At 39.7% G+C, this 26,899-nt stretch overlaps 2 protein-coding genes across 2 annotated transcripts in view; one reads left to right on the top strand and one right to left on the bottom strand.

Annotated features, from left to right (window-relative positions):
• The window catches only part of SH3D19 (SH3 domain containing 19), a 192,167-nt gene that overhangs the window by 144,885 nt on the left and 20,383 nt on the right, over positions 1–26,899 (bottom strand). The gene's annotated exons all lie outside the window — the stretch shown is intronic.
• PRSS48 (serine protease 48) lies at positions 144–15,021 on the top strand. Its single transcript, XM_023227540.2, has 5 exons — positions 144–195; positions 2,821–2,983; positions 5,170–5,435; positions 6,145–6,314; positions 14,632–15,021. Exons 1-5 carry the CDS (start codon positions 144–146, stop codon positions 15,019–15,021), a joined length of 1,041 nt encoding a protein of 346 aa, XP_023083308.2.

The raw sequence follows: 26,899 nt of genomic DNA, 5'->3' as shown, positions 1-26,899 counted from the left end.
AGAGGGTGAAGACCAAAGGAGAGGAGGAGGTGAAGCAGAGGAATCCGTTTAGGAGGAGAAACTAGTTCTGGCGGCTCCCCACTGGCCTCTTCCTGGGAGCCTGAGTCCAGGAAGCAAGAAGCGCTGGCTCTGAGGGCAGAGACATGGGCCCTGCTGGCTGTGCCTTCAGGCTGCTCCTTCTGCTGGGGATCTCAGGTGAGTGCCAGGGTGGGGTTGGGAAGGAAGACGCAGAGGATTTTTACTCACGAAGGCATCATATACAACAATATGACACTTCACCCATGGGATGTTACTTATGAGTAGTATGGCCTGAGAAGGTCCTGAGAGGCTACTATATACCCAGCACCGTTCCAACGCTCCTGATTGGAAATAGCAGTACACACACACACACACGCACACACACAGACGATCCCTATCTTCGTGGGATTAATCAATGCACATATTAAATGTATAAATTATAAGGCATGTTAGAAGGTAATAAGTACTATGAAAGGAAAGGGGCATCTGAAGTACAGGGGCAGGAGTGTTGCAATCTTTAGAAGGGTAAAGAAGGCCTCACTAAGAAGTCATTTGAGCAGAACCGAAGGAGATTAGTAAATTAGCTAAGAGGATCCAGGAAAAGAGCATCTCAAGCAGAGGGAACTGGAAGAGCACAGTTCAATGATTTCAGGTATACGCTTGTTCATTTATTTTTCTGGTCCACAGGGATTTAAAAGAAGGGTATACTGGCCAGGCACAGTGGCTCACGCCTGTAATCCCAGGCCTTTGGGAGGCCAAGGTGGGCAGATCACCTGAGATTAGGAGTTCAAGACCAGCCTAGGCAACATGTCGAAACCCCATCTCTACAAAAAATACAAAAATTAGCAGGGCGTGGTGGCGGGTACCTGTAGTCCCAGCTACTCAAGAGGCTGAGACAGGAGAAGTGCTTGAGCCTGGCAAGTGGAGGCTGCAGTAAGCCAAGATAGCGCCACTGCACTCCAGCCTGGGCGACAGAGTAAGACCCTGTCCCCTCAAAAAACAAAAAACAAAAAGGGTATGTTGAGAGAGCAAAAAACAGGTAGCAAAGAAGAAAGATACACGAATACTGCAAAATGCCAATTCAGTTAAACCAAATAGCACAAAAGTAAACACCTTGCAAACCTCAACTGCATCTGAGGGCATCATTGTATTTATAAACTAACACACTTCATATTCCTGATGGTGACTTTGAATCAAGTAAAAGTTAAATTTGAATCTTCATAGAGCATATATTTTTTTTTTAAGAGACAGAATCTCATCTGTCACCCAGGCTAGAGTGCAGTGGCACAATCATAGCCCACTGCAACCTCAAACTCCTGGGTTCAAGCAATCCTCTCACCTCAGCCTCCCTAATGGCTGGGACTACAGGCTTGCGACCACACCTGTTGTGTTTGTGGCCCAAAAGAGCTGAAGACAAAAAAAAAAAAAAAAAAAAAAAAAACCCTGACTGGTATTTTGGAAGTGATTTGCGAAATATAAGAAAAGTCTCTAATATAGCACCTGTCTCCAACATTCCTTTTTCTACTTCTATGCCCTGTCTCTGGTCATTCCTAGTTTGAGAGTCCGATGTGACCTAGGGTTTCCTTCTGCCCTGCCTATCTCATCACCACTTTTTCCTTTTTTTTTTTTTTTTTTTTTCAGACAGGGTCTTGCTCTCTCGCCCAGACTGGAGTGCAGTGGCATGATTCCAACTCACTGCATCCTCCACCTCCCGGGCACAAGCGATCCTCCTGCCTCAGCCTCCCAAGTAGCTGGGACTACAGGCATACACCATCACACCAGGCTAATTCTTTATATTTTTTGTAGAGACGGTGTTTGGCCATGTTGCCCAGGCTGGTTTTGAACTCCTGGACTTCAGCAATCCACCCGCCTCAGTCTCCCAAAGTGCTGGGATTATAGGTGTGAGCCACGGCGCCCAGTCAATCTTACCACTTTCATTTGTCTGTTGGTTCATTTATGTAGTCATGCAAATATTCACTGAGAACCTGTTGTGTGCTAGATACCAGCTAGAGCTCACACTTGTATGCAGTGTGCTATTGTCAGTATCCACTTCTCATCGATGAGGGAACCTCCACAGATAAAGCTGTGGTCCAAGTGTAGGCTGACCTGCCAAGGCCAGCGCCCTGCAGCAGCATCCTGGCCACCTACAACACGGCTTGAGTATACAGGTCACCAGCACACTGGAGAAAGCAGAGAGAGGGAAATGTGGAAATCTTTTTTTTTTTCAATTTTTTTTAGAGACCTGGTTTCACTATGTTGCCCAGGCTGGTCATAAACTCCTGGCCTCAAGCACTTCTCCCACCTCATCCTCCCAAAGCACCAGGATTACAGGCATGAGTCACTATCCCTGGTTTAAAAAACAATAATAAATGTTAAGTTAAATTGTGTTTCATGTATGCTGCTAAAGGCAGCTAAATATGTTTGTGAAGGTTCCCACTAATAGGTAGAAGCCATTTGAAAATTTTGGCCTTTAACACCAATCTGGAAAATTTAAATATTAAGGAAGGTTCTCTGTTCAGTGAATCTAGATATTAGATGTGTTATTATGTATTCATGATACCCTATTTCTTCCTTAGGGTCTTGCTCATGCTCTTTTCCCAAAAAGAAAGAGCTGCAATCAGGTGAGTGGTCTCCATTTTAAGCCCAAGACTGCTGGGTGTGGAACCAGAATAGGATAGAGTATGGTGTCTAGGGAGGGTTCAGGCCCTAGGAATAGATGGGAGTTTGGGAATGATGATAAGGTGGGGGCCAGAGAAAAAGGACTCCTAGGTTTCCACATTTCCCTTTCTTCTCTTTCTGTAGCATGCGGGCGACCTGTATACTCAAGCTGCATTGTAGGTGGCCAGGATGCTGCTGCAGGGCGCTGGCCGTGGCAGGTCAGCCTACATTTGGACCACAACTTTATCTGTGGAGGTTCCCTCGTCAGTGAGAGGTGGATACTGACAGCAGCACACTGCATACAACCGTGAGTTCTAGCTGGCAGCTAGCACACAGACAGGTTGTCAGTGAATATTTGCAACACTTCATGGATGAACCAACTGACAAATGGAAGTGGTAAGACAGGTAGGGCGGAAGGAAACCCAAGTCATGTCAGACTATCAAACCCGGAACATCTAGAGACAGGGCATAGAAGTAGAAAAAGGAAAGTTGGAGACAGGCACTATATTAAAGATTTTTCTTATTTTTTGCCAAATCACCTTCTAAATACCACTCAGGAGATTTCTGTCCTAAGTTTTTTGGGGTCATAAACACAATCTGAGCTCTAAGAGCCACTGCTGTGAGATAAGCAACTTGTCATGTGGTGAGTGTCCCTATGGAGAGGCCCATGTGGAACCCACATCTCTAGTCAACAGTGAGAAGACCCAAAGCCTACAACATAAGTGACTTTGGACCCAGATCGCCCCAATAAGATGATTGCAGCTCACCTTGATTGCAGCCACATGAGAGACCTTGAGTCAATGGTACTCAACTAAGTCACACCTGATTCCTGACCCATAAAAACTATGAGATAAATATTTGTTGTTTTAAGCCGCTAAGCTTTATTGTAACTTGTTATGCAACAATTGATAACTAATACATACAGAAATTAAAATTCCAGGACTCTTCAATAACAACACTGAAAGTTCAAATAAAATAAGCCAGGTGTGGTGGCTTGCACCTGTAATCCCAGTTACTCATGAGGTTGAGGTGGAAGGATCACTTGAGCCCTGGAGTTCAAGGCTGCAGTGAGCTATGATTGCGCCACACATTCCAGCCTGGGTGACAGAGTGAGACCCTGTCTCTAAAAAAAAAAATTAAGTTTTCAAAAAAACTCAAAGAAAATAGAGTAATAACTTCAAAATGCTAAAAGAAAATTATTTCCAACTTAGAATTCTACCCATATGCAAACTATCAATCAAATGTGGGATAGAAGTAAAACATTTTCAAATATACAAAGCAGCAAAAATGTTACCTCTCATACACATTTTCTCAAGAAGTCATAGGAGAATCTGTTCCACCAAAATAAAGGGGGAAAACAGGAAAAACAGGAAAACACAGCATCCAGACAAAAGGGGAATGAAACACAGAAGAGAATCCCTAAGAAAGTCATAAAGGATAAAGAAAGTGCCAAGATGATGGCTGTGTAGCAGCCCGGATTAGAACAAGAGGGCAGAGGGCTCCAAAAAAACATAGTATTGATAGAATGCCTGATAAGTTTGAACAAAATGAGAGGAGATTTACACTTTTGGTAGAGAGTCTGGGGAATAAGACTGCTGATGGGTATAAAGATAAAAACAAAAAACCAAAGTGAGCCCACTTACCAACTCCAGGAGAAGCAAAAGGTTTTACAAGAAATGTAATCACCCAATAGGACCCAGTAGTGAATAATGTTTACATAGTCACAAGAACAAACACATTAATGATCTAACAAAAAGTTATGATAACACTGGCTAGGAGGATGGGTGGAATGGAAGTCGGAGGTGGGGGGTAGAAAGCAATGTGTAAGAAAGCTCAATCCTCACCTTCCACACTAGGAACTCAGGATTCTAAAACTGAAAAAGAAAAATCAAGAAACAGGTATACATAGGGTTTCTTGAAAACACTTGAAAATTACTAACAGCTAAAAAAGTTGAAAGTCATTGCCTCTAAATAGTTTGAACTGAGGGTGGTGGGGCAGATAACTTGTTATTCATTATTTATTTATTTTGTACATCTTATCAAACTACATACAAATAAATACACTATTTAACTGTGTATATGTATTAACTGTGGTTACATTTTGCTTTAAAATTTTATTCAGAAATGAAGGTCTAGTGCTCAGAACAGGAATCAGTATGGACAATAAACAGCAATGTCTATTAAGCATACAGGTGATAGTTGAAACCATGGAGAATGGGAGAGGTAAATGAGAGAACCGGAGAGAAAATACAGGACAAAACTCAAGCCACAAACCTCTAGGAAGAGACCACAGAAAGAGTGGTCAGGGAAGGACGGGGAGAGAGAAAGAGAGGAGAGAAGGAGACAAATCAACCCTAGTTGAGGTTGGAAGTACCATGGTTAATTCTCAGTTGGCTACCCTCCTTTCTTGACTAGATACTTAGTGCTACATACAGGCAGCTTGTTCTGACCCAGCTGCAGGCCATAAGCAGGCCTCCTTTCTTTTCTCTGTAGGACCTGGACTACTTTTTCATATACCGTGTGGCTGGGATCGATTAAAGTAGGTGACTCAAGTAAAGGTGTGAAGTACTACGTGTCCAAAATCGTCATCCATCCCAAGCACCAAGATACAACAGCAGACGTTGCCTTGTTGAAACTGTCCTCTCAAGTCACCTTCACTTCTGCCATCCTGCCTATTTGCTTGCCCAATATCACAAAGCAGTTGGCAATTCCAGCCTTTTGTTGGGTGACCGGATGGGGAAAAGTTAAGGAAAGTTCAGGTGAGAATGGGCAGACAGAAGGGTTGTTTTATATGTCACCCTCTTGTACTCCAGAACATTCCTATTCTAGGCATATCCTTACCACGGCAAATATTTTTCAACAAAACCAGATCAATCTAGTGATATTATCTATACGTTTTTAAATAAAATATCTTTTTTGACATTTATATTTTTATGTTATTTACTCTTACATCTTGCAGAGTCTAGCTATAGCTGGAAGAGCAGATACTAAGAATTTAAACACATAACTACCTCTCTCAAACAGAGGTTAACAAGCCTGATTTAAAGTTTGGAGACAGTCTAGTGTTTTTTAACTGTTTTTAAAGTTTTGTGTCAACTCTTTCCCAGGTTGGAGTAGAGACAAGACAGGAACTGATCTACAAGCAAAAAAAAAAAAAAGGGAAAGGAACAAGTTTTAGAATCCTTTAGAATACTCATACCTTTACTCAATCAGAATTTGTCAGCAGTACTTGTTATGTAGAACAATGACTCAATTTTAAAAAAATCCTCAAAGCAGCAGAAATAATTTAGAATTACTGAGTTTTAGATTTAAGTGTACCAAAAGATCCAACCATAAGCAAATATGATTGGAAAGGGATTGTAAGCTGCTTTTGGATTCCCATTCAGAGACTTCTGCACATCATGACTGAGTGCTGCCCCTGCACTTTTCCAGGTTGCTTTAATCTTTTGTTCCTGTCTTCCTCCGCAGATAGTGATTACCATTCTACCCTTCAGGAAGCAGAAGTACCCACTATTGACCGCCAGGCTTGCGAACAACTCTACAACCCCATCGGTATCTTCATGCCAGCACTGGAGCCAGTCATCAAGGAGGACAAGATTTGTGCTGGTGATACTCAAAACATGAAGGACAGTTGCAAGGTCAGGGTTGCTCTTGAGAATTTTTTCTTTTAAACATGAGATCTTAATTCGGATCCAGGTTTTCCTATCTGTAAATAACAGTGGATTGGGAGTCAGGAGATGAGGGTTCTAAGAATAACTCTTATGTTACCCTGGACAAATCACTTAACTTGCATCTGAAATCAATTTCTTCAACTATAAGACTATTGATCTAGACCAATGTTAACCACTGGTCATTGGACTTTTTTTTTTTTTTTTTAATTAGAGACAGAGCCTTGCTCTGTCACCCAGGCTGGAGTGCAGTGGCATGATCATAGCTTACTACAGCCTCCAGCTCCTGGGTTCAATCAGTCATCCTCCCACCTCAGCCTCCTGAGTAGCTGGGACTACAAGCTAACACCTCACCAGGCCCACATACTTTTTTCATTTTTTTGTAGAGATGAGGTTTCACTATGTTGCCCAGGCTGATCCCAAATTCCTGGCCTCAAGCAATCTTTCCTCCTTGGATTGCTGGACTTTTATAGACTTGTATATTTTCATAAGTATATTATGAGGTTGAAGCAGAATTGCCAACTTTTAAATTTTTTCAAGTAAGAACATTTCATTCTATACCTAAAAGATGTCATTCTGTTGTCTCCTGGTCATAACTGATGAAAAATCAGCCATTATTTGCATCTTCATTCCATTAAGTATAATGTGTTGTTTTGCTCTTGGCTGCTTTCAGTATTTTTTTCTTTACCTTTGATTGTCAGCAGTTTGAACATGATGTACTAAGTGTGGTTTTCTTTGCATTAATCCTATTTGGGGTTCACTGAGTTTTTGGTTTTTAAATCTATTCTTTAACATCTTTCACCAACACTTGGAAATTTTTCAGTAATGATTTCTTTAAAAACTATTCTGCCTCATTTCTCTCTCCTCCCCTTCTAGATGAAACCATAAACTTGTTAAGTTATACCTTTTGGTATTTTCACACAGGTCCATTTTATTTTTATGTTTTTCTCTCTGTTCTTCATATTGGATACTTTTAAATTGATCTATATTGAAAATCACTGCCTCTTTCTGCTGTCACTTACATTTTACTTTAAGTCTGTCTAGTGACATTTTTATTTCAGATTTTGTATTTTTTAGGTGTAGAATGACCATTTGGTTTTATTCTCTCCTTCTCTCATCCACACATACTTTCTAGATCTCTGCCAAGATTTTCTATCTGTATATTAGAAATATTTTCCTTTACATGTGTTGATCACAGTTATAATAGTTGCTTTAAATCCTTCCTGCTAATTCCAAAACCAATCTGAGTTATCTCAGGGATATTCTCCAACAATTGCTTTTTCTCATGAGTAGCATTTTCCAGTTTATCTTGGAAAACATTTTCCTGTTGTTTTGTTTATTTTAATATCTAATCATTTTGGAATATATCCTGGACAATGTCAGTAGCATGGTGTAGGGAGTACAGATTGTTATGCTTCTCTAAAGAATGTTGATTTCCTATTTCAACGGGAAGTCAACTTGGCTGACCTCAAAATCCAAACTGGATCTCTCCTGTGATAGGCATCAGCAGTTATTTTAGCCTTAGCTGAGCTGCCTGGAGTCTAACCTACATGTGTGTAGTTCAGGGTTTATTTAGAAATTTGAGCAGAGTTTATATGCAGAACTTGGAACTCTCTCTCTCTCTGTGGCTCTCTCCTTTCTGGTATATTTCCCTTCACTTTCTGACTGCTAAGGTAACTTTAAATTCTATCCTCTGATTCCTCAAGTCAGTAAGACTGTGGGTTTCTTTCTAAGTTCCAGTCACTATGCATGATAATAACTGGGGCATGCTTTAAGGGAAAAATCATTTTTTTAAAAAAAGAGTGTCATCCTTTTCTTCCAAGGATTGACTCTAGTTTCTGCCTATCAGCCACTCTCCACTGCCTTCAGAGAGTAGCCTTTTATATGCTGTCCACAATTTATAACCGTTATCCGAAGCAGAGTTTGTCAGAGACAAGTTACTCCCATAAGAAATTTTAAAAACAGAAAGAGTCTTAAGAAGGGCAGAATATACTTTCTTCTTAAGTGCCCATGGAACATTCTCCAGAATAAACCATATGCTAAGCTGTAAAACAAGCCTCAATAAAGTTGGAAGGATTAAAATTATACAAAGTGTATTTTCTAATCAGAATGGAGTGAAATTAGAAATAAATAAGAGAGAAATATGGAAATTCACAAGTATGTGGAAAGTAATACACTGCTAAATAACCTATGGGTCAAAGAAAAAAAGAATCATACAAAAAAATTAGGAAATATTTTGAGATGAATAAAAATAAAGAAACAACATACCAAATCTTACGGATACAGCTAAAGCAGTGCTTAGAGATACATTTATAAATGTAAATGCCTACAATAAACAATAAATCTCAAATCAGTAACCTAATCTTCCATATAAGACACTGGAAAAAGAAGTTCAAGATCAGCCTGGGCAACATAGTGAGACCTTGTCTCTACTAAAAATTAAAAATTAAAAAAATTAGCTGGGTTTGGTGGCACAAGCCTGTAGTCCCAGCTACTTAGGAGGCTGGGGCAGGAGGATCCCTTGATACCAAAAGTTCACATACGTAGTGAGCTATGATCACACCACTGCGCTCCAGCCTGGACAACAGAGCAAGACTCTGTGGCTCTGTCTCTTAAAAAAATAAATACGTAAATAAAATTTTAAAAGGCTGGGTGTGATGGCTCATACAGCACTCTGGGAGGATAAGGTGGGAGATTTTTTTTCAGCCCAGGAGTTCGAGACCAGCCTGGGCAATATAGTGAGACCCTGTCTCCACAAAAAAAAAAAAAAAAAAAAAATCAGCCAGGTATGGTGGTAAACTTGTAGTCCCAGCTACTTGGGAGGATCATTAGAGCCCAGGAATTCAAGGCTGCAGTGAGCTATATTTGCACCACTGTGCTCCAGGCTGGGTGACACAGTGAGACCCTGTCTTAAAGGGGTGGGGGGGAATAAAAAAACTAAACCTAAAGAAAATATAAAGAAGGAAATAAGGGATATAGTGGAAATTACTAGAGAACAGAAACACAATAGAGAAAATAAACAAAAGCAAAAGGTGGTTTTTAAAAAGATCAATAAAATTGAAAAAAACTTTAGCTAAACTGAGCAAGAAAAAAAAAAGACCCAAATTACTAAAGAATAAAACTGGGACATTACTACTAACTTTACAGAAATAAAAATAATTTGTAAGACACTACTATGAATAACAGTATGCCAAAAAATTAGATAACTAAAATGATATGGACAAATTCCTAGAAACACATAAACTACCATAATTTACCTAAGAAGAAATAGATGGTCTGAATAAACCTAATAAAAATTAAACAGACTGCATTTGTGATTAAAAACAACAACAACAAAAAAAAACTACCAACAAATAAAAGACCAGGTCCAGGTAGATAAATTCTACCAAACATTTAAAGAATTAATACCAATTCTGGCCACATGCAGTGGCTCATACCTGTAATCCCAGCACTTTAGGAGGCGAAGGTGGGCAAGTCACTTCAGGCCAGGAGTTCCAGACAAGCCTAGCAAACATGGCATAACCCCGTCTCTACAAAAAATACAAAAACTAGCCGGGCATGCTGGCACGTGCTTGTATTCCCAGCTACTCAGGAGACTGAGGCATGAGAACTGCTTGAATCTGGAAGGCAGAGGTTGCAGTGAGCCGAGATCGCGCCACTGCACTCCAGCCTGGGTGACAGAGTGAGATTCTGTCTCAAAAAAAAAAAAAAACAAATAAATAAATAAATAAATAATAATAACAATTAATACCAATTCTACACAAGTTCTTTCGAAAAATAAAGAAGGAACTGGGCACAGTGGCTCACACCTGTAATCCCAGCACTTTGGGAGGCCGAGGTGGGCAGATCACCTGAGGTCAGAAGTTTGAGACCAGCCTGGCCTACATGGTAAAACCTCATCTCTATTAAAAATACAAAAATTAGCCAGGTGTGGTGGCACATGCCTGTAATGCCAGCTACTCAGGAAGCTAAGGCAGGAGAATCATTTGAACCTGGGAGGCAGATGTTGCAGTAAGCCAAGATCATGCCACTGCACTCCAGCCTGGGTGACAGAGCAAGACTCTGTCTCCACAAAAAAATAAAAATAAAAAGAAGCAACACTTCCCAACTCATTCTGTGATCAGTATTACTGAGACCAAAACCTGATAAAGGCATCACAAGGAAGCTATAGACCAGTATCTCTTGTGAATAGAGGTGCAAAAATCCTCAACGAACCAAATCCAACAACGTATAAAAAGGATTATATATATCTGAATGCCAATTTCTTGTTTCAACAGGAAGTCAAGTTGGCTGACCTCAAAATCCAACTGGGGGTAATTACAAATGAGTATGTGGATTCTTTTTAGGATGTGGTGACTCAAGCCTTGTAATCCAGCACTTTGAGAGGCCAAGATGGGAGGATCACTTGAGGTCAGGAGTTCAAGACTAGCCTGAGCAACATAGTGAGACCTCATTTCTACCAAAGATTTTAAAAATTAGTCAGGCGTAGTGGCATACACCTGCAGTCCCAGCTACTTGGTAGGCTGTGGTGGGATGATCACTTGAGACTGGGAAGTCGAGGCCACAGTGAGCAGTGTTTGTGCTACCACATTCTAGCCTGGGAGACAAAGTGAGACCCTCTCTCTCTCTTTTTTTATTTTTCAAAAAAATAAAAATAAAAAGGATATACCATAAACAACTGGGATTTATCCCAGGAAACTTAGGTTGGTTTAAAATCCAGAAATTGGCCGGGCGCGGTGGCTCAAGCCTGTAATCCCAGCACTTTAGGAGGCCGAGACGGGCGGATCACGAGGTCAGGAGATCGAGACCATCCTGGCTAACACAGTGAAACCCCGTCTCTACTAAAAAAAATACAAAAAAAAAAAACCTAGCCGGGCGAGGTGGCGGGCGCCTGTGGTCCCAGCTACTCGGGAGGCTGAGGCAGGAGAATGGCGTAAACCTGGGAGGCGGAGCTTGCAGTGAGCTGAGATCCGGCCACTGCACTCCAGGCTGGGCGACAGAGCAAGACTCCGTCTCAACAACAACAACAAAAATCCAGAAATCAATTAATGTTAATATACCATGTTCTTAGAATAAAGAGCAAAACCATTTGATCATGTCAATAAATACGGAAAAAACATTTGATAAAAATCCAACAACCCTTCACATTAAAAAACAAAACAAACAAACAAACACTCAACAATGAGATGAGTGCAGTTTTTCTACTCAATCAAATGCAACTACAAAAAAGCCCACAGCTAAAATACTTCATGGTAAAAAACTAAATGCTTTTGCCATAAAGTCAGGAAAGAGACAAGGATGTCTACTCTTGCCGTTTCTATTCAACATTGTACTGGAGGTTCTAGCCAGAATTAAGCAAGAGACAAAAAAAAAAAAAAAAAAGACATCCAGATTGCAAAGAAAGAGTAAAACTATCTCTATTCAAAGATGACATGATTTTATAAATAGAAAATCTAAAGGAATGCCACCTCCCAAAAATTAGAACTAATAAACACATTCATCAAAACTGAAGGATATGGGGACAATATACAAAAAGCAACTGTAGGCTGGGTGTGGTGGCTCACGCCTATAATCCCAGCACTTTGGGAGGCCAAGGCAGGTGGATTGCTTGAGTTCAGGAGTTTGAGACCAGCCTGACCAACATGGTGAAACCCCGACTCTACTAAAAATACAAAAACTTGCTGGGCGTGGTGGCAGGGTGCCTGTAATCCCAGCTATTCATGAGACTGAGGCAGGAGAAACACTTGAACCCGGAAGGTGGAGGCTGCAGTGAGCTGAGATCTCGCCACTGCACTCCAGCCTGGGCGGGGCAACAAAGCAAGACTGTGTCTCAAAAAAAAAAAAAAAAAAGCAACTATATTTCTATGTAGTTGCAATTAATAATCTAAGGAAACATATAAGAAAACATTATTCCATTTATAATAGTTTTAAAAAGAGTAAAAGAGGAATAAAGTTAATATTGTTTAAATTGCAGTATTCTCCAAATGGATCTACAGATTCAATGTAATCCCTGTGAAAACCCAGCTGGTTTCTTTGCAGAAACTGGCAAGCTGATCCTAAAATGCATATGGAAATTCAAGGGGCGTGAAACAATCTTGAAAAACAGGAAACAAGTTGAAGTACTCACATTTTTCATATTTCAAAACTAACAGTAATCAAGACAGTGTGGTACTAGCATAAAGAAAGACATATATAGATCAATGAAATAGGACTGAGTGTATAGAAATAAACCCTTATACTTATGATCAATTAATTTTAAACATTGGTATGGAATCAATTCAATGAACAAATAACAGTCATTTCAACAAGTTATGCTGGGACAAGTAGATAACCACATGCAAAAGAATGAACTTAGACCCTGAGCTCGCCATATACCAAATTAACTCAAAATGGATCTAAGACCTAAATATAAGAGCTAAACTATATCACCTTTAGGAAAAAACATAGGTAGGTCTTTGTGACCTTGATTAGGCTACATTTTCTTAGATATGTTATCAAAAGCATAAGCAACAACAAAAAAAGATTAGAGTTCTTCAAAATTCAAAACTTTTATGCTTCAATGGACACCATCAACAAAGTAAAAAGGTAGCCTATGAAACGGAAGAAAATATTTGCAAATCATATATGTAAGGGATCTGTATCTAGAAAAAAGAACACTTGTAACTTGATCATAAAAAGAACACAATTTTTAAAAGAGCAAAGAATTTGAATAGATATTTTTCTAAAGATACACAAATGTCCAATTGGCATAAAGATATGCAAATGTAGAGAAATTGGAGCCTTCAAACACTGTCGGTGGTAATATAAAATGGTGCAGCCTTTTTGAAAAACTGTTTGGCAGTTCCTCAAAGGTTAAATATAGAATTACCATATGACCCAGAAATTCCACTCCTAGGTATATGACCAAGAAAGATAAAAATATGTCCATACAAAAACTTGCACATGAGCTGGGCACAGTGGCTTCCACCTGTAATCTCAGCTACTCAGAAGTCTGTGGCAGGAGGATCGCTTCAGTGCAGGAGTTCAAGACCAGCCTGGGCAAAACAGGGAGACCCTGTCTCTAAATAAACGAACAAAGAAAAAACTGGTACAAAAGTGTTCACAGCAGCATGATTATTATTTTAGAAACAGGGTCTTGCTCTGTCACCCAGGCTGGAATGCAGTGGCAGGATCATAGTTCATTGTAAACTTGGCTTAAGCAATATTTCTGCCTCAGCTTCCTGAGTGGTTGGGATGACAGGCATATGCCACCACAGCAGTTATTTATTTATTTATTTATTTGTTTGTTTGTTTGTTTGTTTTGTAGAGACAGGATTCCACTAGGTTGCCCAGTTTGGTCTCAAATGCCTGGCCTGATCCTCCTGCCTTGGCCTCCCAAGACACTAGGATTACAGACATGAACCATCATGCTGGGCCACAGAAGCATTATTTATAATATAATAGCCCAAATAACGGAAGCAATCACAATGTCCATCAGGTGATGAATGCAGAAACACCAAGTGGTACATCCATACAATGGAATATTATTCAGCCATAAAAAGGAGTGGAGTACTGATACAAAATGAATAAACCTTGAAAAGAATGTGCTAACTGAAACAAGCCAGACACAAAAGGCTACATATTACATGATTCCATTTATATGAAACGTCTAAAATAGGCAAATCCATAGAGGCAGAGAGTGGACTACTAGTTGGCCTAGCTGGGAGGGCTGGGAAGAAATGGGGGTAATTATGAATGGGTATGAGGTTTCTTTTTAGGGTGATAAAAATGTTCTAAAATGGGTTGTGGTGATGGTTGTACAACACTGTAAATATACTAAAAACTACTGAATTGTGTAGTATGTGAATTATATGACAGTAAAGCTATTACAAAAAAGAAAGAGAACAAGACTGGAAGACTACTGCCAACTTCTATCACTATCATTTTAGGTAAGAATTGATTACTTAGCACTAAAAAAGAGCAGTAAGAACAGGAAATTATGGCAGTTCATTCTTTTGAATAAATTTATCTTTAGTGAAAAAATCATCCCATTAGTTTTATTTCTCTTTTTATCACAGATAAACATTTTGAAATTACTCATCTATTTCACTAAGGTCCCTGACAATTTCAATTCTATGATTCTAAAATTCCTGTGATCTCTCCCTAAAGCAGTGATTAGTCTAGCTCCCTGCAGTTCCACAGCTCCATGGGTCTCATGGCCCAGTTTTAAAGAATTCTCCACCCCTTATTACTACTCTCTTCTTCATGCCTCTTTTCACTATGCTCATTACCTTTATTTCTTCCTTAGGGTGATTCTGGAGGGCCTCTGTCCTGTCACATTGATGGTGTATGGATCCAGATAGGAGTAGTAAGCTGGGGATTAGAATGTGGTAAATCTCTTCCGGGAGTCTACACCAATGTAATCTACTACCAAAAATGGATTAATGCCACTATTTCAAGAGCCAACAATCTAGACTTCTCTGGTTTCTTCTTCCCTATTGTACTACTCTCTCTGGCTCTCCTGCGACCCTCCTGTGCCTTTGGACCTAACATTATACACAGAGTAGGCACTGTAGCTGAAGCTGTTGCTTACATACAGGGCTGGGAAGAGAATACATGGAGATTTAGTCCCAGGGGCAGAGAACTCACAGGAGAGCCACTGGTAACCCTGGAAGACTTTATTCACAATTTGAAATGATTTTGTTTGTAAGGTTCTTGATTTTGTAAGTTTTGGGGTTGGAATGTGAAGAGTTAAGAAATAAAGCTGCCACTTTGTACATTCTTTGTCCCTGACTAATGAGTCTTCCAAGGCAGGAAGGATGTCCTTTATGAATAAGTATTTGTAGACACAAATTAAATAGCTACTACAGAGGCAGGCAAGTATCTGTGATGACACAGGAAAATATAAAAAGGGTCTACCTCATGCCCATGGGTTGCATCATGGGATTCTAGTCTATTATTTCTCACCTCCTCTACTATCTTTAACTTCCCTTCTAACCCCTGCTTTACCCCTCAACTGTAACAAGAGGGCTAATAAAAAATTCATATAAAGCCAACTCTGGGCACACTGCCTACGGATTAGCTAGCCCTGCTCCATAAGGAGCAGTAAAAAAAGAAGAAAAAAAGAGATGCAAACATGGGTCAGGCATGTTGGCTCACACCTGTAATCCCAACACTTTGGGAGGCCAAGGATCATCACTTGAGGCCAAGGGATGGAGACCAGCCTGGGCAACACAGCTCCTGTCTCTATAAAAGAAATAAGAAATTAGCCAAGAATGGTGGCTTGTGCCTGTGGTCTCAGCTACTTGGGAAGCTGAGGTGGAAGGATAGCTTGAGACCAGAAGTTCGAGAATGCAGTGAACTATGATTACATCACTGTACTCCAGTCTGGGTGACAGAGCAAGACCCTGTCTTTAAAAAAAAAAAAAAAAAAGGAAAAGAAAAGAAGGAAGGAAATGCATATATGTAGTTCAGCTCTGTATTTTTCTGAAGTCTTTACTTTTTAAAATATCAGTGTGACCTACTACCAACAATGGATTAACGCTATGATCTTAACAGCTAATCTGGACCTATCTAAGCAGTTTAACAAAGGAAATTATAGAAAAGAGCATTATATCCCATGCTTCCTTTGTTAAACAATCACATGACCTATCCTATTCCCTTCTATACCTAGGCTGCCAGAAACTCAGAGCTAACTTTTGAACTCAATTACAATCATTATCTTCACCATAGATTTTTCTGGTATAATTCCATTCATATTTCTTTAAGTCATCCTTTATTTCTCATTTAAATGAACTTAAGTTTTATTGTATCTGTGTCTTTTACAAGATATGGCTCCTTTTATTAAAAAAATTTGAAAGTAAGTACACTTTGGCTTACTTTAAAAGCTTTAAGCTACAGGTGGCTCACGCCAGTAATCCCAGAACCTTGGGAGGCCAAAGAGGGTGGGTCACTTGAGGTCAGGAGTTCGAGACCAGCCTGACCAACATGGTGAAACCCTGTCTCTACTAAAAATACAAAAATTAGCCAGGCATGGTGGCGGGTGCCTGAAATCCCAGCTACTTGGGAGGCTGAGGTAGGAGAATCGCTTGAACTTGGGAGTTGGAGGTTGCAGTGAGCCAAGATCCCGTCACTGCATTCCAGCCTAGGTGAGAGAGTGAGACTCTGTCTCAAAATAAAATAGAATAAAATAAAATGAAATAAAATAAAGTACATTTAATGGACATACATTTAACAGACAGTAAGGGTAGATTTGGGAACTTAAAATTCTTGCTAACGGTTAACCCCACCTGGGTTAGTAGCATCTGGATTGCCTTTACAGCCTCCTAACTAGCATTTCCACATCCTTTCTTATGCCTTCCATTTACACCCAACTCCATTTACTCTCCTCCACAGCATTCAGATTAGTGTTTTAAAAATAAAAATAATTTTTATACCTCTCCCCTTTTTCCCCTGCTTACAGCACTTCAAAGGCATCCTCCTGTTGCTCACAGAATAAGGACCAAATCCCTTATTGTGGCCTACAAAGCCCAGCCAATCTGACCCCAGCCTGTCTCTTCAGCCTCATTTGGCTCACTTTCCAGCCTATTCTCTATGCTTAAACTTCTTCGAACGTTCTAAGCACCCTTTCAGCACCAGACTTTTGCATCTGCTATTGCCTCTCTCCTGCTGCCCTTGTCTAGTTAATTCTTACTGTGCCTTCAGATCTCAATTTCTCCTTCACTTCCTCAAGGACGCCACCCCTGTCTCTCTTAACCAGGACAGGTCCTCCTAATTCTCATAGCACTATGGAGCCCTCCTTTATAGAACCCAACAAAGCCATAATTGAACATTCGTTATTTGTTGTCTAATTAACATATGTCTACCTTATCAAATTGTAAGTCCACAAAAAAAGAATTTTTGTTTTTATCCACCACTGTATCCTAGTCTCAATAAATATTTGTTGAAAAAAATGAATGAGTAATACACATCAATTCAGCTTATTTGTCTCCCTAACTGTACTGTGAGAACCTGGATATTGCTTATGAAGGTAGCCCAGAACCTGAAACAATGTTTCGCACAAAGTAGGTTTCAAATATCAGTTAAATACAAGAATGAAGGATGAAAAGAATGTTCCAATGCAATTCTCTTCCTCAGGCCTCTCTGGCCATAAGGAACAAAGGACGGAAAAAATTATACAAAGTAGGTAAATTGAAAGGTTTCTCAGCGCAAGAACTCAAGCTAAACAGGATCTGGAATGACGCAGAGGGCAAAGCAAAATGGCAGCTGAGAGGAAAGAACAAGAGACAAAGAAAGGAGGGGTAAAGACAGACTGCAAAGAGAAAAGAGACTATCATCAAGAACCAGAGAGGAACAAAGAGAAAGCACACAAGTATGTGGGCCAGGATGACACAGCAAGGGGACATAAAGATCAAGAAAGCCAAAATATTACTTCCTATCATTCCTCTCACTGTTGAGTTTGAAATTAGAAGCAAATGTTCCACAGCATAGGATCTGGCAACATTTTTCTCATCAACAAGGAGTAGAAACTTGGAGGGACCAGGCCATGCAAGCGGAAAGAAAGGAGTATCAAGAGAATAGGACATAAGATCTCACTTTCTTGATCACTACTGGGTGGATGCACCAAGGGTACGCACCTAACATAACAGTTGCCCAGGGGGTAGTGGGGCAGTTAGCCCAGCATCTTAGATGCACTCAGTATTGGACAACACAACAGACCCTCCCCTGGAGAAGTCCAAGTGTGAGCCATATAGTATGTCTACGTGCACTCAACAGTATTAAGTGCCCTCCATGTACCAGGTACCATTCTAGGCATGGAGGACACTACATTAAATATAACACGTCAAGCCAGGCTTCAAGTAGTTTACATTGCAGTGGAAGACAGACAATAACCAAATGCAAAATAAACTCATATTATAATGTCATGTACAAGAAAGGCTGATAATAAAATAGAAGAAGCAGATAAGAGTATCAGGATGGGAAACTCCACCTTAGACAGGGTGGTCAGGGAAGGTTCTCTGAGGAGGTGACATTTGATAGAGGCCTAAACAAAGGAGGGAAGCAAGGACTAAACGAAGGAGGGAAGGTGCGGCCGAGTGAACAGCGAGTACAAAGGTTCTGAGGTTAGGTGGGTGTGAGGAAGAACAGGCCGGTCAGCGTGGCTGGGACACTGTGAGCAAAGGTGGAAAGGTGTATGAACTGAGACCAGAAAGAAAGGGAGCAGGGGCCAGGTCCTGCAGAAGCTACTAGGCCTCAGTAAGGACTCCGAATTTCATTCTCAGTGACATGAGAAGCCACTGGTGAAGTGAGAGCAAGGGAATGATGAAAGAACAGAAGAGAATCCCACACCACTGCTCATGGGAATATGCAGAGGCCAGGAGTGGGCCAGGATGGCAAAGAGGGCAGTCAGATGGTAGCAGAGTCAGAACAAAAAGCTGAGAGAAAGAATCAGGCACCAAGGCACTGAAGTAGAGCTGAGTAAAACAAGGACTGCTATAACCTGAACATCAGTAGTTTCTACAAGAGGCTATGTGCTATCTTATCATCTTCCCCTATTCTTTATCTGTACTGTCCTTAGAGTAAGGCCCCATTTACCAAGTGACTTGAGAAAGGTACAGCCCAAGTTTCCTAGCACTGACTTCAGAATTCGTCACCAAGACAGCTAACTCACTTCCTGTTTGTTTTCTTCTTCTTATCCAGACAAGTGTTCTCATTTCTTCATCCCATTTCCACCTCAAGGCTTTATTTCCTCTGTCCTCTACACCTGGAATACCTTTCTTTTGATACCTCAACCCACTTATTTCTGCCCATTGATTAGAAAAAGGAGGCAGTGAATATCTAAAAAACACATTAAAAGAACCCTAGAAAATGGTTTTTAGGCTGGGTGCGGTGGTTCACACCTGTAATCCCAGCACTTTGGGAGGCCGAGGCGGGCGGATCAGGAAGTCAGGAGATCGAGACCATCCTGGTTAACATGGTGAAACTCCATCTCTATTAAAAAAAACACAAAAAATTAGCCGGGCATGGTGGCGGGCGCCTGTAGTCCCAGCTACTCAGGAGGCTGAGGCAGGAGAATGGTGTGAACCCAGGAGGCGGAGCTTGCAGTGAGCCAAGATCACACCACTGCATTCCAGCCTGGGTGACAGAGCGAGACTCTGTCTCAAAAAAATAAAATAAAAATAAACATTTGCATTCACAAAACAAAATTATCAAGTACTTACTGGTAACGAATTTAATCAGTAACACCACAAACGAGGAAGAAATAAAAGGGACATCTTTACTTTTATGGGGTTCAATATAGCATTTCTGCCTTAAAAATGAATATAAATTTGCAGAATATTTTATTCCGTGGAATATCTGATTTTAATATGCGTCAATTTTCATTTCACACATCTTGAGGAATTTTAATTAAGGTGAGATTTTAACAAATAAAGGTTGCTAAAAATCCTATGAGCAATGTTTTTCCTAAATGTGGGGAAAATTTGTAAATTCAGTAATTTCCTGATCTTTTCACAATGGACTACTTCAAGTATGACCCATTTTTTTCCTATATTCCACCAAACTGTAATGTTACCCCAAAAATGTGAGGACATAACAGAAAAAGGAGTCAGAATAGTAAAATGTCGAAGCTATATTTTGATAATATTTCAACAGTGAATGTTATATCTTTTCAGATGTTTGACTTCATCCTCTCCGCCCAACTGTGTATAGTTTATCCACACACTAGAAATCAGCTCCCTGAGAACTTTTTAAAATATATTGTTTCAGGAAATGGAGGAAGGGGAGGAGTCATTCAAAATAATCAGAAATCAGATTACTTTATTCTCTGCTATTAATAATTGAGAAGAAACATTCACTGTCTGAAGAATAAAAAAGATAGAAATCTTTAATGGAAATTCTATTTGCCTTCCAGGATAATTATCCTCTACCAACCTAAATCCTCTCCACTGTCTACTACTATGTAAGCCTTCACTTTCCATCTCCATGTAGTTGGATAAAGTAATTGAAATCTAGTCCTGTGGCATTTTGTGTACCATTCTTATGACACTTAGCCCACACAGCCTTGTACCATAATTATCTCTGAACACCAAGGAGTGAAAAGAATAGGATAGGATGAGGGCCTGTGTGGCTCCAGAATGCTAATTCTACTCTGCTTTTAGTGAAAATTAGCGAGAGGAAGACAAATCTAGAGACAGTTGGGTAGTAGAAGCAAGATAACATATTGATTGGATTTGGATGTAATGTAATGAATTGGATGTAGATGGTAGAAGGAAAAAATAAAGACAAAGAGAAATCAAGAATGACCATAGGTTACTGGCCTGAGAATGTCGTACCATTAAATAATATGAGGAAGGCTAGAGGAAGAATAGATTTGCCAAGCTAAGAAATCAAATGGTGGGCTAAACAATGGCCCCTCTAAGGATGTCTATGTCCTAATCCCCAGAATCTGTGATTATGTTACTACACGTAGTAAAGGGGATTTTGCACATATGATTAAGTATCCCGAGATGGGGACATTATCTATATTATCTGGTGGGACCAATGTAATCAATCGCATGGCTTCTTATAAGAGTAAGATAGGAGGATCAGGGTCAGGGATACTAATGAGAGTATGCAGAAGACAGAAGGATGGAAGCAGAAAGAAGAGAGGAATGAAGATGCTACACTGTTGGCTTTGAAGATAGAGCAAGGGGCCCTGAGCCAGGGAATACAGGTGGCCTCTAGGAGCTAGAAAAGGCAAAAACAGGATTCTCCCCCAAAGTCTACTGATGGAATGCAGCCCTTCCAGTACCTTGATTTTAGCTCAGTGAAACTGCTTTCAGAGTTTAGACCTCCAGAATTACAGGATAATAAATTCTTTTTTTTTTTTTTTTGAGACGGAGTCTCACTCTGTCACCAGGCTGGAGTGCAGCTCGGCACACTGCAACCTCCGCCTCCCGGGTTCAAGCAATTCTCCTCCCTCAGCCTCCCAAGTAGCTGAGACTACAGGTGCCCGCCACCATGCCCCGCTAATTTTTGTATTTTTGTAAGAGAGGGGTTTCAACATGTTGGCTAGGATGGTCTCAGTCTCCTGATCTCATGATCCACCCACCTCAGCCTCCCAAAGTGCTGGGATTACAGGTGTGAGCCACCACACCCGGCCAAATTCATCTTGTTTTAAGCCACTAAATTTGTAGCTAATTTGTTATAACTGCAATAGGAAACTAAATGCAGACATTTTAGAGTTGAGAGGCCTATTAGATATCCAAGTAGAGATGCTGAATAGGCAGTCTAGAGTTCAGAAGAGAGGGCAGGACTACAGAAATAAAAGCCTAAGACTCTGTTTGAATCATGGACCCCCTTCTCCATATCACCTTAACACTGCATCCAAGAAAGCCCTCATGCACATTTACAATATTTTTTCATATAATTTCAAGATGTTCAAGAATACCCTATATTCATAGAACTCCCAGAACATTATATATAATGACAAAGCAGCCTATTCTAACCCTAATAAGATTGCTGCCTCCCTGTGGAGGGGGAAATCGAATATTGTTTCACTTAAAAAAACTTAAAAACCCCTTTTCCACTTCTACTTATTAAAACAAAAAACAAAATGTCACAGAAATACCTTACATAAAAAGTTCAAATCCCCCACATAACCGTAGCGTTCCTCACCATCGCCCTCTAACCTTTATCCTGACACTTAAGGATTTGGTCATGGTCAATATGCCACTGATTCCTTTTTAAATGTTTAAAATCTTGCTTTTTAAAATTAAGCTTGCTTTTTAAAATTAGTTTATGGTAACAGAAAGCTGTGGCTGCAACAACTGCAAGGTTTCAGAGTTCAGAGATTTGATAAATTGTATTAAAAATTCCATATTTCTAGGCTAGATAAAAATAAAAAATAGCAGTTGGTTGATCAAAGAAATCTGTGTCAACAAATTTTAAAAAATGAAAACATTGTGGCCATAAAAAATTAAAATCATGGCTGGGCGCGGTGGCTCACGCCTATAATCCCAGCACTTTGGGAGGCCGAGGCGGGCGATCACCTGAGGTCAAGAGTTCGAGACCAGCCTGACCAACATGGAGAAACCCCGTCTCCACTAAAAATACAAAATTAGCCGGGGTGGTGGTGCATGCCTGTAATCCCAGCTACTGGGAAGGCTGAGACAGGAGAATTGCTTGAACCTGGGAGGCAGAGGATACGGTGAACCGAGATTGCACCACTGCACTCCAGCCTGGGCAACAAGAGCGAAACTCCATCTCAAAAAAAAAAAAAAAAAAATTAAAATCACTGTAGCATCTTCAAAGCCAAGTATTTGGATTTTAGGACAAATCTATTCCCTTATGAGTTCAATGAAGTTATTTTTATTTCTGAAACAGCAGGCTAATATGAAAGATCTCAAGGAGACAGTAGCATAAAGAAGAAAAAAATGCACTTGTGTCTCACATTCTTTTTATCCAGAAGCTGCTAAGTGTCATACAAGGAAAAATATGTTAACCCATTTAAAGAGGTCTAATAAACAACTAGTTCCAAAATAGGCCTATTTTAAACTTGTAAAAAACAGGTTGCAGACAAAGAAATAAAACTAATGTTGGCTGGGCGTTGTGGCTCATGCCTGTAATCCAAGCACTTTGGGAGGCCGAGGCAGGCAGATCACCTGAGGTCAGGAGTTTGAGACCAGCCTGACTAACATGGAGAAACCCCGTGTCTACTAAAAATACAAAATTAGCCGGGCGTGGTGGCGCATGCCTGTAATCCCAGCTACTCGGGAGGCTGAGGAGGGAGAATCACTTGAACCCAGGAGGCGGAGGTTGTGGTGAGCCGACATCATGCTATTGCACTCCAGCCTGGGCAACAACTGAGGTTGTTTGTAACCACAGCATTAACAACAAAATATGACAGGTACTGGTGTCTAACAAATAAGAATGTATGACTTATTAGTGTTTCCCCTCTTCAAGTCAAATTTTTCTGGTGGTTTGCTAAGAAGACCTGATGGAAAAAAATACTTGGCCCAAGTATTCCAAAACTAGAACAAAGAATTTTGAACTTGAAAAGAAACTTGACAGGAGTTAGCAAACTTTTTCTGTAAAGAGTTAGACAGTAAGTATTTTAGGCTTGCAGACCACATGGACTTTGTTGCAATGACTCAACTCTGCAGATGTATGACAAAAGCAGCTACAGACAATAAAACTTTATTCACAAAAACAGTCAGTGAGCCTGGGCTCTGGGTCTAAATCTTTCATACTGTCAATGAAGAATCTGAGAGATTAAATCAAGGTCATACAGCGGGCTAGTGGGAGGTTGAGTATTAGAAAGCATGTCTTCTGAATCTAGTCCTCTAGAACAAGTTCTGTTGGGTCACAAGATGGAGATGAAATGCACACAATAAATAAAGCAGGGAATGCTAAAGATAGGTTTTGATTATGTTAAACAGCTTTCAACAGTTTGGTTATAAATGAGGATTTGGGGTTTTGATTATGTTAAACAGCTTGCAACAGTTTGGTTATAAATGAGGATCTGCTTTTCGAGTGATTATAGTTTTCATGAAAAGAAGTAAATGTCATGAGACCAAACAGGTAAACAAATGATAAAGTAGCCAGTGTTTTGAAAAACGATCTTCAGAGGAAACACAATTATATACTCTTTCCTACTACCATTTTCTTGAATAGTTTATCAATCATTTCTTTTATTAACAGGATGGCATTTGCTATGATCATTATAGTAATTCATTTTAGGGAAAAATAGGTTTTTAAAATACCATAATATGAACAACAAATATACTGGACCAACAACAAATATACTGGACCAGCAGCCAATTATTTCTCCCAGTATTTTGAATTTATTTTTCTTTAATTTTGAAAGTAATAAACATTCATTGTAAGTTAACTGAAACAACACAGAAGCATAAAGTGACACATTCCAGGCCCTCCTGAATTCCACTCCTTAAAGTATTAGCCATACATTATTTTTTAACATGACTGATTTGTTCAGAACAGTGCAGTAAAGCTATTTCCTCTGAGCCACTTTAACAACAAAGAGGAATATAGAGTTCCCCTGGCCAGATATCCCATGGATATCATGTTTTGAAAAGTAACAAAGGGGTTTGGGATGGTACATGGCATAGAAATGAGAAAAGCAAGCTGCCCATTCAGAGTCTGAACATGAACGAGGGGTTTGAGCCCAGCACTGCAACCAGCTGAGTGAGGCTCTTCTTTATAAAAACACCTTGATAATTCTTCTGTAGAATGTAGAAAAACTTCAAAAATGGGTTAAGAGTATCCCTACCTCCTCTTGCTCTCTCTCTCTCTCTTTTTTTTTTTTTTTTTTTTTAACTTGGGCTGGTTTACTCATAAAAACACTGGTTTTTTTTTTTTTTTTTTTTTTTTTTTTAAAGAGAGAGGGTCTCACTCTGTTGCCCAGGCTGGATTCAAACTCGTGGGCTCAAGCAATCTTCCCACTTCAGCATCCTGTGTAGCTGGGACTAGAGGCACATACTATCCAACTCAACTCTGATTATCTTAATCAGTTTTTTTCTTTAAGCCATATTTGACATATCTGAGTGACATCAGAAAAAATGGCAGGGTTAAGACCTCCAAAAGTCTATCCCTCCATAAAAGCAATAAAAACCTGATAGAAACTGGCAGAATCAACTTTTCAGAACTCTAGAAACTAACCAAAAGCTTGTAGTGACTAGTGAAACACTGAATCCAGAAAAACTAGCTGGATTTTGGTTAGAATATCGAGCTTTGTGGCATTTTAACTTGCCCTGGTCCCCTCCCTCTCCCCCAGCTCAGTGGGAACCTTAAAAATGTTAGCCTGCATTCCTGCTACCAATATCAGGCCCAGAGGGAGCAAAACAAACCTTATTCGCAAAGAACTGTAATAATTTGTCTTGACCTGTCTGGTTTCTCCCTGGAGAGGACTTTCTTCTATCTTACCTAATTTGGAACTATCACTGCAAAAGTGGCTAGCTAGAGGGCACTTGCTGAAAACATTGACAAGCAAATATATTAGTTGCTGCTGCACGAGGATAAGAGTTGGGGCAAACAATAAACTAACCAAAAAGGTTGGGAAGATAGGCTAGAGAATGAGATACTTTGAGGAATACAGGCTTCAAATAGCTCCCACATATTCCTGGGAATCTAGAAGGCCAACTGCATTACCAGGGTGGGCATATGCTCAGAAAAGACCTGAGAAGGCCTTCAGCTGCCACCTCTGGCTAACTGTCAGAATATGCACAAAGAAGTAAAGGCAACACAGAGTTGTAAACTGCCTGTCTGAGTATTGAAAGTGTGTCAAAACACAACAGAGCCCATCTGCATAAGCTGGGAGGTTCTTTTTGGTTCTGGGCATAAAACAAAACAAAACAAAACAAAAACTTCTGTCCAATCACTAGCTTACCACTAAGCTAATGAAATTGAAACTTCAGTGTCCTGCATGACAAAGAATATAGGATTTACAAAATTAGTTCCGAGAAGTCACTAAACAAACAACAACAACCATAACAAGCAGCAATAACAAACCCTTGGGAGGGAGAAGAATCTGATTTCCAAAGCTGTTATATTATAATATTCAAAATGTTCAATTTTCAACTTTTAAATATGAGGTATGCAAAGAAATAAGAAATACGGCCCATACACAGAAAAAAAAGTAATCAATACAAACTGTTCTTTCTGAGGAAGCCCAGACACTGGATTTACTAGACAAAGACTTTATACTTCTGTATTGTTGTTTTGGGAGCTCTTTATGTATTCTACATTCAAATCTTTTGTTGGATATATGATTTGAAAATATTTTCTCCTATTCTGTAGCTTATCTTTTTATTCTATTTAACAGTGTCTTTAGCTCTTTGAACATATTTAAACAACCCAATTTTTAAATGTGCAAAGATTTGAACATTCTTCCCCAAAGATGACATATGGATGGCAACCATATGAAAAGATGGTCCATATCATTAGCCAAAAGGAAAATGCAAATTAAAATTATAATGAAATATGACTATACCTCTATTAAAATGGCTAAAAACAAACAAACAAAAACTAGAAAAATCTAGCAGCATCAAGGGCTGGTGAGAACACAGAGCAATGAGAACTCTCACACATTACTGGTGAAAACACGTAACGGGATAGTTACTATGGAAAACAGTTCGGAAATTTATTATAAAGTTAAACATATATTTACCATATGACCCAGCAAACCTGTACACAAATGTTTATAGCAGCTTATTCATAATCACTAAACACTGAAAACAATCTAAATATCCTTTATCAGGAAAATGCATAAACAAACTGGTACACTCACACAACAGACTCCTACTCAGCAGTAAAACAGACCAAACTATTGATACAGTAACAGAATGAGTGAATGTCCAAGGCATTCTCCTGAGTAAAGGAAACCAGTCTCAGAGGTTATATATTAATACTTTATGAATTCATTTATTTAATATTCTAGAAAAGGCAAAATTATAGAGACAGAGAGCAGATCATTGGTTGCCAATGGAAAGGCGTGTAGAGAAAGTCTGACTACAAAGGGCAGCAAAGGGAATTTCCAGGTGAAGGAACTGTTCTGTATGGTGACTACAGTAGTTGTC

This window comes from Piliocolobus tephrosceles, chromosome 3, assembly GCF_002776525.5.
Source record: "Piliocolobus tephrosceles isolate RC106 chromosome 3, ASM277652v3, whole genome shotgun sequence".
Lineage (NCBI taxonomy): Eukaryota > Metazoa > Chordata > Mammalia > Primates > Cercopithecidae > Piliocolobus > Piliocolobus tephrosceles.
The sequence above is the reverse complement of the archived record's forward strand: the minus strand, read 5'-3'. Positions and strand labels throughout refer to the sequence as shown.